Raw genomic sequence first — 16938 nt, 5'->3', positions numbered from 1 at the left:
ATTTGTGGACAGGCTTATAAAAAGGAAAACCAACACAGAAGCATAATATCACCCTTGATATTTAATCTTATTACATAGATTTTTACGGTAAATATATTACCATTCAGGAATTTTTTTTGTCAGAAAAAGGTTCATTGCAATGACAAATGAAAATAAAGATAATTTGACAACTTTCGGTTTAAATAATAAAATAAATAAATAAAACAAATATGTGTGCACAATCAATAATTCAGACAATAAATTAGCATTTGAAGCAGACTTTACCTAGACTACTGGTAAAAGTTTTCAAACTTTTTTCTCATTTTGTTTATTTATCTGATACTTTGAATTTTATTTAAAGTTTTAGTTTTTTTTATTGAGGATACGAGAATTTGAATATGAACATTCAAATTATGTCAGTGTTTCACTTGTGTTAAACAGTGTCCCAACTCTTCGGACTCGCTAAAGAACATGAGTAAAACCTCTGTACTCCACTCCCATTGGAGGTCTTGACAATGTCGTCATGTGGAGATACCTTTCTTCAACAGGCACAGGGTAGAGGTTCAGACTTTAATGGAAGGTAGTTGGAGGTAAATACTGAGCAACACTGAAAGAAAACATATAAAAGGTTGCCAGAGCTGATATGGAATAGTTCAGATCAAAATTGGTTAAGGTTTTAGAATGGCCCAGTCAAAGTCCAGACTTTAATTCAATGACAAGACTTGACTTAAGCTGTTTTGCACATGGGTAACAAGTTCAGTCTTTTGCTAGTAGAGACAAACTCCAAAACACTTAAAGCTACAATTGCAGTGAAATGAGCTGCTATTATTTTGGTTAATACCAATACTATTCAGGTTATTTTTTGTTTTTACAAAACTACATAATAGAACTTAAAATATATAGAAGCTTAAATGGATGTTTTGTAGTTGTGACTATTTTTGCACACACCGTGAGTGTATCTTTAAATCTGTGTTAACTTTATGGCTCATTAAAGGGCTGCTTTTTGTTTTAAACTACACATCTAATTTCCCATCCTATGAGCAGTCACTGTTTAGCTCTTGTGAAAAATCTACAATGAAGAGTTCCTGTTGATTAATCACCTGGCAACACTGAACCAGAGTATGAAGGTTGAGTCCTATTTTCTTGTTCTTGGAAGGTGTTCTTTAGGGAACAGTTCGTTGTTTTTAGCCCTGTCCTGATCGACATTCACATGTGAACTATGTGATTTGACCCTATTTGTAGATCACTCAGCATGAACTACCCCACTCTCAAAAAAGCTGTTGTATATTCAAAAATACAATCAGGTGCCTTGAAATAATAATTTAAAAAACTATACTCTTTTTTTTTATAACGCTCATCAGAAAAAAAGTTCATGTTTCAGTACCGGAAAAGTTTATAATGAAGGATAACTAGTTTTATCAGTCATGCTAAATAAATATTCACTGAATTCTATTTTTGTCAGTTTCAGCTTAGATTACATTCATGATCGTGAAGCTGAAATGATGAACATACAAAATTGGAGGCAGCACATCCAAATCAAGACCAGTTATGAAAATAAATGAATAAAAATTTAAACTCCTTCTCCATATTTATCTTTGCTTTCTTAGCTTTTCATTATACAAAGTAATCACAGACTACATGGTCCTAACAAGCCTCAAGGACCAGAAAAGCAAAATTTCAGTTAATCAGTCTTTGGGACTGCAGGGCAAGGAACCAGTTTTTATGTATTTTACCAAAGCTTTGGTAAAAGTTAGATTTTAATTAAATAAAATGAAGACCAGGTGTGAATAAATCTGAAGAGCAGAAATTTCTGATATAGTCAAATAAATTGGGCTGACATTCTGTTGCCAAGATCATTTTGTAAACCCTTTTGCCATAACCTGCCATTTATTGACCTGCCCCAGTTTATTTCCTGTTTACAGTGTGTTTGTGTTCTTTTCTGGTTCAGATTTGATTTGTGCTATTTTTCAGGAACTGGATCCGTTTATGACTGCTACCGGAGCATGCATATGAACTCTGTCCACTCTACTCTGCATGGTCTGCTGTCATGTGACGAGCTTTGCTGGAGGACTTTATTTCCTCCATGGAGGAAACCGTGTTGCTGACATGAAAAGTGCTGCCTTAAATCCCGTACCAGGTCTGTCAGAGTAATGACGTTTGCATCGGTTCTTGGTGTTGCTATATTTGAAGCTATAAATGTTGAAAATCCGTGGGAAGAGAAGAACTGCTGGAGATGAATGGAGACAACGAGGTATAAGAATGGATACCTTGAGGTTAAAGTCTGATGGGTTTGAGATATAAAAGCATTAAGTTAGTAATAGGACATGTGAAACTTTTAATCCACAGTTTTTAGCACAAAAGGCAGAGGTCCACTCAAAGCAGGAAAATGATTTTGTACTAGTAGGAAAAAAAATGAAAGACAGTGACAACAGTAGATCACAAAAACAAGAAAATGACTTTACACCAAAGAACTGCAATGTACTTTGAAAGTTGCTTTTTATACTTTTTAAAGAATATATATAGTAAAAAATTTTTGTTGTCAATGTAGCTGTAAAATACAAACTTTTTAAAAATTTGAAGATCTGCTTGCACACATTAAATTTATGGTTCCCATTTCTTACTTCAGTGTTTGTTTATGAAGGAAAAAATAAAACGAAATTCAATAATTAGAAACCTATGAAACTACAGATTTTTTGTTCATGTTTCTATGTTGTTTTATTTTTAATTCTAAAAGTACACATTTTTAGTTTCTTTTTGCCTTCTAAAATAAAATAGAATCAAACGTCATTACTTCCATAGAGGGGCTATAAGATACATGAGAATCACTGATGTGTACTAAGTTACCAACATTTCATTTTCTATTATTGAAAATTGTAAATGTTTTTTTACGGTGGAGACTCGGAGAATTAGGGTCCCCAGCTCAAAACGCCACAGCACCCAAACATCTTTTATTATTATTATTATTGACTTTTAAAAGCTTTTATGGCCTCTGTTTCTCATGCTAGAGTAACATGAGAACTCAGTTTGAATGTCAGCCAACTTACGAATGAAGGGGAAATTTAAAAAAAATATGAGCTACTGCCAGTTTAAAACAGGTACGCGCTGTGACTTGAAAATAGGCCATTGGCTGTTCTGTTCTGATGCGTCCCCGATGTCTCTGTATGGAGCTTCTCCTTCAGCTGATTTCACTGTGCCGGGTGCGCAGATGTGGAGCTGCAGCTCAAGTTTGAAGATCATAGTCAGGAGGGGAAAAAAGACAAGGATGCGTCTATTTTAGGATAGACGACAGATTGGATGTTTGCATCAAAGTCACTCTTTAAGAAGCGCCGCGAAACAAACCTGGATTTGCGCTCAACACCGACTGACGAGACACTCAGAGGGCATAGGAATGTACTGCAAGGGAGGATATGAGAAAGTCATCCTGCTCATCTTTTACCTCCAGCTGTGGTCCAAGCCGATGGTGAGTAACATGCTCTTATCTGCGCCAAACATGCGCACACCAATAACTGGTGGAAATCACCTTAAAGTCCAACAAAAGTTGTTCCTCTGGACACCTTTAATAGAAAATACTCTCCTTTATTTTCGATTTCTTTTCTGGCGTAATGTGTTTAACCTTTTTATGCGCTGTCTCCCTCATTCTCCCTGGGGCTTTTGTCACAGTTGGACTGACATTATAGTATGCAGCTGCGTGGCTCTCATTATTGCTTTTCTATCCACCTGCATCCATCAACATCATCCTGAATCAAAGCAACAGTCAGCATGGATGAGAAAAAATAATGAGAGGTCCGACAGCGCACAGGTTTGCGCATGAGTTTTCGGAGGCATGAACGAAGAATTCTCATGATATTATAAATGTATAAATTTCAATGACAGTTTGTATCAATATAACATGACGGAAAATCATATTTTAAAAAAGTACCTAAAAACAATCTGATTAGTAATTTCTTTCACTGAATTCTCCCTCTCCGTACCTCCCCATCATCGCATCATCCTCTTACGCCTCAAACATACCGAGAACAAGCGAGAAGCGTGTCTCCTCGTCCCTGTAGATAACTGGGACGTGTGTCTAATTTTCAGGGTGAAGCAATTCATCCGGACTGTGCCATCATCGCTCAGCACCTGAGGGCTCGAGAGATTTGCAGCCAGACGAGAAGGAGCGAGGCGCAAAACCGGAGCGATCACAGCGGTGGGTTCCCGTGTGATATGCTGCGCTTCTGGGGCTCCTCTCTCTCAAACACGCACTCAGGGAGATGGCTATGAAAGTCTGGCGCTCTGAGACATGATTTCAATCGAAAGTATAAATGCTAAACTAGAACAAGGACTTTGGGGATGCAGAGATAAAGCCAGAGCACCATGCTGGCAGCAAGGAAGGAAAACATAATAAACATTCTAGCGGGAAAGACATGTTGGCTGAAGTTTGTCGTTTCAGTATTTGAAGTTATATACCGGGGGGGAAATATCTTAAAGATTACCTGATGCATTTCTTTTGAGAAGTTATAAATCGCCTAGTTTGATTCACAGTAAATTAGAATATGATTCAACTAATTATTTTTTTAAACTGATATTGAACTAAAGGACGTGGTGATTTGTATCTGAAAAAACTGCAGGCATCCGTTCAAAGACGTGGCGTCCTTTTATTGTCGCTCAACTTACAATTCTTGATGCAACAAAATAAAAATGATCAGCAAATATCACACTTATAACTCCTTTTTGATAATACAGTTGCTAAACTATTGAACTACTGCAAGCTACTACAAAAAACACCTGTTCTGCCACAGTTCCAACACATTAAGGCTCTGATAGATTGTCGTTGATCATGATTGACAGGCAGACCAACCAATCATAGTCCAGACAAGTCTACAAGGCGAGGTCCAGCGAACTTGTGGTATTTTCCACAGATATACTATCTCACAAATGTACTTTTTGTGCATTGTGACGATGACAGATTACAGGTAACAGTCAAAGTTTCTGAAAAACTGAATCTTGAGTTTCTATCTAATAATGACAATACAATTATTATTATTACTAATTTATTGATATGCATTTCTGAGAAAAAGTACAAATTTCCTAATTTTTTCTATCTTTGTCATACTCAAATATTTCAAATAATCAAACAGTTCATAACTCAGACACAGCTAACATGGGAAGTTGAAAATAACAGATCAGACTGGATCAAGGGTAAAAGAATATCCAAACAAGCCTCGTTGAATGGGAAAAGTAACCACTCCAAGTATAGAGTCATGAATTAAATGTTATTGATTACATTTGTTTGGAACCTGAGTTCAAATTCATTAGCTACATTCAGAGCTGTGGAGAAAAGATATCACTTAAATACAACCTGTTTGACAAAACAAAGTAGGACAAAATAATCATATTGAGATCCACACACAGAAAAGGAGAAAACATTGAACAATGGCAAAACTTCCCTGGCATAAACAATTGCTCCTAATAATGTATCATTGATTCATCGAGGAGGTCAAAAAGAAACCATAACAACATATACATCACTGCATCCCTCTCTTTACTGTAGATTAGTTTTTAATCATTCAACAGAAAGAGACTGAGTGAAAATGACATTCATGTTCCAATGTCAAAACCACTACTGACCAAAAAAAAAAAAGAAAAAAAATATTTGGGAAACTATTTTTGTTGATTGACAAGACAAAAGTAAAACATTTTAGAAAGTCTTGTCAAATCTCATAAAAAACACAGGGTTTAAAAATATTAAATTGCACAACGCTGACAAAAAACCCTCAAAAAAACATGGTGGTGGGAGGTGTGAGTTTTTCATGCTGCTGTTCAGATATAAGATAAGAGAAGCCCCGGTGAACAGGAGGGAGGGTGAAGTTTAGATAAAAAGAAGAAAAAAATAAACACATTGGCTAATAGGGTTTATTAAATAGTTGTAACAATTGATTCATAACCATGAAGTGCACACAGCATTTACTGACAAAAAATACCATGAATAAGCTGACAGAGATCAGATTTTTACAGTAATTCATAAACAGATGTGTAGTGTACAATGATTATAATAGAATTTCAAAACCAAAATGGAGACATTCACAACACCGAGTTTCAGAAAACAAGTTTGCTGAAATACGTGTTGTTCCTTTACTTTAACTTCATTGCACTGATCATTTACTCAATGTGAAATATGCCTCTTTTCCCTAGTGAGGCCTAGCCGTCTTGTCCTTCCAATCTGACCAAGTTGACTTTATAATAAACTACTGAACCTGGCATATCCCTGAGGGCTCAAATGTCTCAGGAACTGGCATCATATTAGAACTTGGCTCAGACAAACAACATGGGATGATGAACTTTAACATTTCATTACTACTTTGATCTTAATTGAGGTTGAAGCTACTCAGTACTTTGGTGCAATGTTGTCCTCCAAGGCTCATTATGCAAATAAATTAATGTTGATGAATTTCTCTGATAGAGTTGATGTGTCAGTGTCCGGTCAATGTGCTGGTGGCATGTGACCACACAGAACTCCAAAGTCATGCAGAGTTTAACCCTTCACTAAATTATATACTGCCTTGCAAAACTGTCCACACACCTGGAACTGTTTTACATTTTGTCACATTACAGCCACTCACTTTAATGTATTTGATGTGATAAGAAAGAAAGTGGTACAAAATTACAAAGTGGAAGGAAAATCAAAAATGACTTGTAGTGTGAATTTGTGTTCAACCCTCCTGAGTCAATACCTTGCAGAACCAACATTTTGGAAATGTCTTTACCAAATTTACTCATATGAAAACTAAAAATGTTGCCCATTTCATTTTAATAGCCTGAACTCTGTCAGATTAGATGGAGCGTGTCTGTTAGCATAAGTAGGTCTGGACATTGGCCTGACCATTCTAATGCATAGATGTTTTGACCTAAATACATCCCATAATAGTTCTGACTGTATGTTCAGGGTTAGTGTTGCTCTGGAAGACAAACCTTCGCAACAGTATAAAGTTTTTGTAAGCTTCTGAGATGTTTTATTTCAGTAGCACCATCCATCATACTGCTAACTCTGACCAGCTTCCCTGTCCCTGCAAAAAATGCCTCCAGTTATATTTTGGTCTGATCCTCAGTTGTCACTATTTTGGGGTTGGGAGTTTGGGGCGGTCAGTTCAATTCAAATCAGTTTATTTATATAGCACAAATAGAAAACACGTCATAACAAGGTACAAAAGTACCTGGAGAGCTTGCATCTTCTCCCTTACGTTACTGATGTTTAATCTGTTCTTTGCTCTCCAAGATGCTATTTCTTCAGGCTGTTTGTGAAACATCCATTTCACAATATGCAAGACTGTGAGTTTCTTCTGGGGCATAAAAGTAGGATAAGATCATTTGAAATTTGTGACTGTAGTGTAACAATTTGTGGAAAAATCAACAGGCTCCAAATAATGTTTTGCATTTTTTGTGACTCAGTCAGTGACTCCTGGTGGTAATTGGTCAAAATAGACATTATGTTTCATTTACCTATTTTAAAACATCATGTCAAAAATAGACTCCAAATTGTTTTGGTTAATGACTTGATTCCATAAAATTGAAGAAAATAACTAGCAGTCTTCTTCTAAAATGTACAACCTATTTAATTATATCAAAGAATGTAGATATAAACTGAGAAAACATTTTTTTTAAATTGATAAGACACAACAAAAAGGCATCATCATACTATATTGGAATACAGAATAACAAATGCATTTCAAATATAAAAAACTGCCATGCACTCACAAGTGAAACATCATTGAGAGGTCTACTGAATGAGGACTGCAGGCATCTTCCTGCTCCTCCGCCAGCATTGCTCTGAAAGGACTCAGTCTGTGTCCAAAGTCATTTCATACGTCTCTGTTAATCCAAAATGAGGTGACATTCAAGTGGCAAAGTGAGCAGCCCCCTTCCGCCCCCTTACAGCTGCCTGTTTATCAAGGACTCAGAATAGAGCACAGCTTAGGGGAGGGGAGAAACATTTTCATTAAAAAATATGTTTTGAAGTGAACTATCAGCCTCTTTATACGTCAGTCACTTTTTGAACTCTCGACAGCTTGATGCAGCTTAAGCCTCCCTCAGCCGGTAATTAAAAACAAAGAAGTCATTCCCACGGAAACTGTATGGATTTTTATAATGTATGGTTTGCATGCTTTTGCTTTGTCATGACGATAAATGTGCACAAATGCTTCTGTTGGATCCTATAATTGTGCTTCTGTCTTTGGTGGCTCTAATCTGAGTCTAAAAATTACTTCTTTTCACAATTAGCTCTTCACATTTTTCATATCTCTTGCTTTCCGCGTGATTTTATAGACGCGAGTTTGAGCATGATGATTGGAACTCCCTCTGGGAAATATTTCACCACCTTAATTTGAACTTGTTGTCAACCTTATCTATGTCAGGAATCCAAAATAAGCACAGATATTTTGGAATAAAACTTGTGTTTCCCTCATTATTAGAGAAACTAGGACAAATTCTGCTGAACATTTTTTCAGTGTTAGCCTTGTCATGGCTGTGTACTATTCTCAAAATCAAGACATTCTGCTCTGAGACCAAATCAAGTCAGTAAAGCTGACTGCATGAGAGAAAAGGAGAATAGTTTGTATTTATTTATTTATTTTATTACCTGATAATCCCCATTGCATTTCATCCTAGGCCTCAACTCTATCAAAGGAGTGAGATGTCCCAAAATTGTTTCTGTGGTGCAGGAAAAAGTTAAGGGGTTTCGCTTTCAAGCCCTAAAAAGTGAAATTTTTTAAGGGGACATCTGGAATGAAATAAGTATAAGCTGCTCTGACAAACCAGCTTCCACATGTAAATATTTTTTATTGTTTTTAATACTACAATAATGTCCAGAGGAAAGCCTAAAGTTTTGCTAAATAAGCAAAAAAATCCTATTTTTGATGTTTTTTACATTTCAACTATTACAATGCATAGTTTTATGTATTTTATTTGATATATTTTTAAGTTGTTCCAAACAGGTCAATTGTTCTAAACATTAAAAATGTTTAGAACAATGATAAAGGAGAGGAACAAGTGAGGAGGCAATTTATTAAAAAACTTAATTTAAAATCAAACAAGACTTTTCTCAACCAATCAAAACAACCAAAGTCTTCAAAAGGCAAAATCTGTGCATAGATATAGTTTTCATGTAATTTTTTTTAGGCATCAACACTGTCATGACCCCCTCATGGCAAAGGCAGAAAGGGTTAGTGTTTTTGAATGTGACAGGACTGTTGAGGCCTCTTGCAATGCTCTATTTGTGCAAAGGTTGCACACAGTAAGAAAGTCATTTTGAATTTTCTAAGAGATCCTGAAGAGACTTAAACAAAAAGTCAAGTAGTGTACTTGCACAAATGTTACCTGCAAGGAGCTTGAGAATTTAGCTGCATGTTAATGACGAAAGCACATCCTCCACTCAAATTAAGGAACTTACTGACGATTAACTCACACAGTGCTCTGAAAACATATTTCCCTAATTGCAGCAATATTCCAATTTTACTTTTTGATGGACTTAAATGTGTTGGATAATCAATTGCTTAAAAGGAAAAGCTGTCCAAACCAATGGGCTTCTGGTAAAGTAATTAGCTGCCTTTTTAAGTTCTAAGTTAACAGCAATTATCTAAACTTTGCGAAAGTGAAATTAGAAACATCCTAGATTACTGCCAGGACCACATTCTAAGGACAATATGATGTAGGATAAATATCTCAAAATGCAACAAATCATTCCCAGCTCTGAAGAAATTCAAAGACAAAGGAGTTAAAAGTCATTGCGTTATAGCTTAACACAACGACTTAATGACACAATGACATATCATAATTGATGGAACAATAAAATCATCACTCTAGAAAATCCTGCTTCAGAATGTGCAGGTATCAGTTTGTAACCTTAAGGTTTTAGTTTAAGAAGTGTCAATCAGTTAATGAATGATTTGACACAGGGTGCAGTTATAATTTCAAATGGGGCCATACTGCTTTGGAAAGCTTTTTACCCCAATGAAAAAAATATAAATTTGAAAACTGCATTTCGTATTTATATAGGAAATTGTTTATTGATCTTGAACATTTAAGTGTGACAAAAGTAGCAAAAACAGAAGAAATATGTAGTGGGAAAATGCTTTGTCACATCACTGTAACTACTGTTTGTGATGACATTTTTAAATCTAACTGCTCTCCTTTTGATCTCTCACACTGAATACAATTTCACAATTTTACTGTTTTTAAGGAGTGGTGTTTAGTATTATCCAGGCACATAGAGCCACTTTATAGCAAAATGAAGTAACTTGATTGATATTAAAAAAAAAGTTGTGTATATCAAACATAACTCAAAAAGAAATGTAACTTTACAATTGAATGGCCTTTCACTACATTATAAAAATGCTTCTCTGCTATGCCATTTGCAACTGTTTTTAGGAGAGTTGGGCTGAGAGGTAGTTTGTATGATTTGTCTGAGGGGTGCTCTGTGAGGCAGAACATTCAAGGATTCCTCAAACACGCATGGAAGAATCAAAGCAGGTTTGTTTCTGATGAGGAATAACATTATAACGTGATGTAAAGCTCAAAAAGTCAATTTCATATGATACTTCCTCCCTTTAAAGTTTCATACCGTGTTTGAGTTTCTTCTGCTGTGCTTTTGTAAAAAGCATATTGAATCATTTAATACATGAAAGAGAAGCTGCTAGGTAAATGTAGCTTGCATGGAAAATGACTGTTACATATTCAAATATGCTTGGCAATAAATTTTACTTTAGCATACCTACAAAACACCTTCGTATTTCTACAATGAAAATCCAGTCTAACCAGATTTGTTTGTGTGAAGAAGCAGGTAATATCCAGGCAGTGTTGGATGTGCTTCAGAACACCCACATTCAGGGTTTCCTGCGCAATCCTCCATATTGTGACTTGGTGATGAATTGGTGCTGCATGTAAATCCTGAAGGCAAATAATGCACTCTGCTCTCTACCTCTTTCACTTTCAATCAGTTTATCTGCTGCTTCACTGCGGGAAATGATTTCAGTTCTACTCTTCAGTTTGTCAGAGTATTTTTGCACCTGAAGTTGAGTAATTCAATCAGATTTCCCTCAGCTCTTTTGCCATTAATTGAGTACCATTAATATTGCAGCTGCGTCTGAACAAACAACATTGCTAATGGCATTCATTTGCAACACACTGTCGCTGTGTTGACACAGTTTTTGGAAGATGTTGTCTCTTCTTAAATTAGGATTGTGTCAAGATTAAAGCCAATCTGTGTAAACCCTGGGATGATCCTTCCACATAACCTACATACACTCTGCTCAGAAATACACTCCTTCAAACCAATTTAAAAATGGGAGATAGCACTGAATCACAGCGTCCTTGGTTAAACAGCCTCAGTACAGAAGAATTGCATCTCTTAATCCAAGACAGCAATTAAGTCTTTGTATAGACATAGAAAATGTAATTTTCTTTTTTTGAACAAATACTCTAAAAGCACCTTGTTAACATGTCATTTATTTTTCAAAGTGCAGTTCCCTGCCAGTTTAATCTTCTTATTGTCTTATCCACATTGGATTTATTCCCCTCACAGCAAGATGAGCTTCACAGGAAAAGGTGTGAAAAGGTTTTAGTTTCTTCTTCCATTTGTGATTAATTTGCAGTTCGAGTGACTGAAAACACATCAGAACTACAAGGTGATCTCGTAGGAATTTATAGATCCGAATGAACTGAAGGCATTATAAACATTACAAGATTTTTCTTGACTAACAAACCAAATAGATGTTGCTGAGCTTCCTGGGAAACCATATTTTGTTCTAATTAAAATATTTTTAGGTTTTTAAAAAAACCACCCACACAGCTGGTCAATATCTGAAGTTTCCATTGAATGGTCAATCTATAGCATAGTTAGCCAAGTTGTTATGATGCATACTGCTTACTTGGAGCATTTTTGCCACTGTATTTATGCCTAAAAGTGGAAATGATGAGCAAATTACTACTCCTAAGAAGCTCATCTCTGCAGCTTCTCCTTAGTTACCGTAGGCCCTGTATGTATGGCCCTCTCTTAGTAGCAGTTTGCAATTATGCCTTACCATATCCATTTATAGAGGACGCATTGAACAGAGTAATGTTCTCTAACTAACCTCTGAGACCCTCAAAGGACAGACAGATTTAAACACTATCTATTGATAAGGTGTTTTTTAAAGGCAATTTGTAGGACTGGAGTTTAAGTGTATCAAAGTAAAGTAATGTAAAACGAGGGGTACAAATGCATCTGCAAGGTGCCGTATGGCTAAAGGAAAAGAAACATGAATAACCAAACCATTAGATGAACCAAAATCATCAAATGTATGATTGGAAACAGAGATCTAGGGACGTTGCTTGGAAACAAGACAATAACAGTTCTGTTGTTACCAAGTCTTGTATTGTTTAAACTAAACAAGCACAACAATTTGATTCCCTTTCTTTGAAAAGACATATCTCCCTGCATTGTGTAGTTGTATGCTTGCTGAATTTGATTCCTTTCACTTTCCTGCCTTTGTCTGAAACCAGTACACATAAAACCAGACATCCGGCGCTGGAAAGATATATCAGGGAATATCCCTTTTCAGATAGGCACACCCATAATCTGCATGCTTAGGGTTAATGTAGCATCAACATTTGATGGCGTTTGCCACCTGCCTTGTAAAAATCTTAAAGTTTCACAACCTCAAAGCAAACAGTCTGTCTCATAAAAACCAACCTGGAAGTACATGGCCTCTGATCCACAGCATCAGGAATATTTGACTGAGTCAGGCTGAAAGCAACAGAGAAGATGCTGAGGTAAATAATCCAGGGTTTGTGTGAACAGTAACACACTGTAGCTCCAATATCATTTGCTAGTGTTACACTAAAGCTGACAAAATGTACATGTGATTACGTAAAAGGAGGAAAATACTTAGTTTATTTATATGGGATGGAGTAATAGAATTGATAATGAATTAGATACACAGGCTTTGTAAAAATGAAATAAGGAACTGAGAGAAAACATATTTTTGCTTGTATATCACCAGCATGTCTGAATGTATAGTCTGAAGAAGAGGAAACTCATTTAAATAACCTAGAGAATGTAGCTCTCATGTTGCTCTTTTTTAACTGAGCTGCCTTTTCCCCTAATTTCACATTTTCTGTTTATCAGTAATAGAAAAATATTTCAGCATGTAACAAGATCTTGTTTATGAGAGACATATTTAAAAGACATTTCTATATAATTCTATAGTTTCTCTACAATTATTTAAGATCCCAAAAGCTTAAAAGAATAAAACACTTTAAGTGCCAGTTTGGTCTTACCCTTTGGGCATAGCTAAAATCCTTTTTTACTCCTCACATTCAGTCACATTGGAGTAAACCCAAAAATATTTAATGGACTGCCAAAATCTGTGCAAACAGTGATGACTATGAGTGATGACTGTGGGGTAAACAGCAGATTAAATCTGCCTCAACTGTTGAGGCTGAAATGTTTTTTTCCTTCTGACTGATTGGCAAAAATGGTAGTCTAAATATTTATCTGCCACAGACTAACATTTGTTTAAAATCTACATGGTTTTACTGCACAAGGCGATGAGAAGTTTATATATAATCACCTTCAGCATGGATATGTTAAAGTTAATTTCAACTGGTAAGAGATCAGGACTTTTAGTTTAATGTTAGACTTCATTATTCTTCCCCAAACCAGTTTTTTGGATAATGATCCTATAGGAACACCCTTTCTGGCATTTTATTCATCTGTTTGAGATATGATCTATTTTGCTGGTTTGAGAATAGATAAAGCAGACTAATGTTAAGCATCTGGAATGGTCCATCCCAGAAAACCAAGCCGTTTTAATGAGTTTTGTCATTTCTCTTTCATGCACAATAATACAATAATGACAGGTACTAACTGACAGATTTTAAGTGACTTGTCCCTGTGCTTTCGTCCCTCTGTTTTGCAGGATGTAAAACAGAATGGGATGAGATTGGATGCTGGCTGAGGGCCGAAGCTGGGCAAGTTGTCAATTTATCCTGCTCTGAGGTCTTCCAGCATTTCTCCAGCAATCAAGGTTGGTTTGCATAGCTCATCAAATGCTCAACCTCATTAAAATAAAAATAAATGAAACACTTGTACTCTACATCTAATCAGCGTAGTTGTTAAGATGAGGAATACTGTGTTTGAAACCTGTTTTTGTGCACAATATCTTTGCTGCTAAGGTTAATTATATAGAACATAATCAACGTGCTAATGCAAAGTGAGGATAGTAATGGAAAAACATAGTATGAATTATTCATGCATGTTTGCTGGCATGAACACACACTGCCCTGGGATGTTTTTGACAGGAAGAGTTTGAAATATTGTCATAAAGTTTTAATTAATATAATACAATTCTTGTCTTTTTTACTTTTCTGAAGGAAAATGTTATGTCATACCATTGCTATAAGGTGAAATGGATATTAATATAAGTATTTTTATATATTCACTTATAAACATTTTCTTGTTTACAGTGATTGAGAGTAAAAGTGTTCGGCATTATCTAAAATCTAAAAATCTGTTAAAATTTTCTTGCAGTATTGTTAATTAATGCTACATTTCATTGGATGTCGTAGTTAGTAATACTCATTTGTCCTTTAGCATCAATGAAACAGTGGACAACACTGAAATGCAGATCACCCAAACAAAGAACAATGAAGTTTTAAATATTTGGACTCCCACTGGTTCCATATGCAGAAAGAATCAGAATGGTGAAGAAGAATAATTTAGATGACTTTGAATGCGTCATGTTGGCCGGATAGGCTGGTCAAATTTTTCCTGAAACTGCTTGTCATGTGGGTTTTCCACACAAATTCATTCCATTATTTTCAGAAGCATGGGTCCACTCTCACTTGAATCAACAGTTCAGTCTGGTGTTGGTAGTGTGATGATGTGGGGAAGATTTTCTAGTCCACACTTGAGCAACAGTCAACATCTTAATCCACTTTTGGATTAAAAGCACTTTTTGAATGCTGTTAATTGAAGATTTGTACCCTGAATGTGAAGATAACAAATCTGCCACGATTGTGGGATTCAATAATGCCAATTTGAATCACAATGCATGCAGAACGCTTCCAACACGAAGCGTTATCCTTAGCATAACTATCACAAGTGTTTGATTGGTTTGTACTGGAATGAGTTGGATTGATCTAAATGTTATTTTGACAATACTGGTTTTTACATAATTGAATATGAATTTTATACACTTTTCTTCCCTGAAGATTGCAAATTGCTCCATACAAATAAAATTAACTCTACATGAGCGCTTGGAATATGCATAAAAATCAACATTTTGGTTTTAGTGCATTTATATTTTCATGACTGATTCTTTTTGCCATTAATGATGGCAAAAATGAGCATCTAACCAGAGTGTACCTAGAATTTTATCTTATTAAAGCAGGGAGGCATGTATACAGATAATTAAAGTCAAAGACACAAGAGCAAATCTTGCTGCAGAGAATTGCATATGCTAAGATATCAGCAAGAGTTGTTGCTGGAAATCACAAATAACCTTTAAGAGTCTGCATAAGATTAACAACCCAATCATGAGCAGCAGCGTCATTTGTACACGTGAAACACAAAACTGTACTTTACATTGAATATAACATTAAAATTGGGTTCACTGATATCTGATGAAAAATATCACTGGAGATTTTGTGCAAATGTGACCATAATTCAGGCTCCCCTCCCCACCTTAGCGTTTCTTTACAACATCCTTGCTGTCTGCTCCTTTGTCAGGGTATGTGTACAGAAATTGCACTGCTGATGGCTGGTCTGAAATGTATCCAACTTATGAAGACGCCTGTCATTTCAGTGATGACAGCGAGCCTGAATCTGAGGTACACACACACACATACACACACACGCCCCCATGCGCACAGACTTTGTTGGAATCATGCTTTCTCAATGCTCACCTTCTTTAGCTCAGACTTCTTTCACAGAAATCCTGCCAATGGATGGCACTGTATTATTGTTGCATCTGCAGAAGGATTCTTAAAAGGGAAACTTTCAGATCTGTTTAGAAGTGTATTAAGCTCTTTGCCTCACATCTTTCTTCAGTTTAATCTTGAGCTTTCTTCTTCCAGACTAGTTACCTCCATACGTTCAGACAAGTCTACACTGTAGGGTACGCCACTTCACTTATCACTCTCCTGACAGCTATAGTGGTGTTCGCAGGTTTCAGGTAAGGGCACAACAGCACTGAATACATACGGATATGACAAAACTAAGAAAAAAAAATACTAGGATCCTTGGTTACCTTACATTGTGGTTAATATTTGAAACCTGAATTATCATCTCTCCTACACTGATACTTTTTTTGCCCCCAACCTCTGAGTATAATGAAGAGTATTCATTTGCATAGACAGTATTAGAAGACCCTTATTGTGTGACTCTATGTTGTGATGCACAGGAAGTTTCGCTGTACCAGAAACTACATCCACATCAACCTGTTTTCCTCATTCGTCTTGAGAGCCAGTGCTGTGTTCATTAAGGATGCAGTGCTGTTTGCAGATGAAACTCTCGACCACTGCTCTGTTTCTACGGTAAGCCTGCGAATTACTCAAGGATTTTTCCATAATAACTGGGATTAGAACAAGGTTTTAACAGCAAAAAGAGGGACAAAGATGGGAATTCAAAAGCAAAACTGAATGACTTTAGATTCTACCCACTATATACTGTTGCAATTTTAAGTCAAAATCATTTTCAGTGTTATTCAGATATTGTTATAAAACGAGGTTTCAGATGTTCTTCTTTTACAAAAAAAAGAAAAACATTTGAACTTAAAATAAATATGCCAACAGGGAATATTATGTGGTGGTTGAGAAGGAAAACAACCATAGTAGAGTTAATGCTCCACTACTGTGGTTTAAATTAACACAATTTTAAATTGTAATCCTATATAATTAATAAGTAAATTAGTCACCATTTCACCATTAATATTAAACAATATAATTAGA

General features: G+C 35.8%; 1 protein-coding gene across 1 annotated transcript in view; it reads left to right on the top strand.

Moving 5' to 3' along the window:
- The first annotated feature begins 2054 nt into the window (after positions 1-2054).
- Positions 2055-16938, top strand: part of LOC102230898 (pituitary adenylate cyclase-activating polypeptide type I receptor-like) — a 30617-nt gene continuing 15733 nt past the window's right edge. Inside the window, exons 1-7 of the mRNA XM_005799991.2 lie at positions 2055-2116; positions 3147-3439; positions 4057-4165; positions 13908-14015; positions 15719-15819; positions 16066-16163; positions 16392-16524. Of these exons, the coding sequence (XP_005800048.1) occupies positions 3368-3439; positions 4057-4165; positions 13908-14015; positions 15719-15819; positions 16066-16163; positions 16392-16524 (621 nt within the window). The 5' untranslated portion in view covers positions 2055-2116; positions 3147-3367. The remainder of the gene's footprint in view (positions 2117-3146; positions 3440-4056; positions 4166-13907; positions 14016-15718; positions 15820-16065; positions 16164-16391; positions 16525-16938) is intronic.

The sequence above is a fragment of the Xiphophorus maculatus genome, chromosome 6 (genome assembly GCF_002775205.1).
Source record: "Xiphophorus maculatus strain JP 163 A chromosome 6, X_maculatus-5.0-male, whole genome shotgun sequence".
In the NCBI taxonomy this organism is placed as follows: Eukaryota; Metazoa; Chordata; class Actinopteri; order Cyprinodontiformes; family Poeciliidae; genus Xiphophorus; species Xiphophorus maculatus.
Note: the sequence above shows the minus strand (reverse complement) of the source record. Positions and strands in the feature narration are given on the sequence as shown.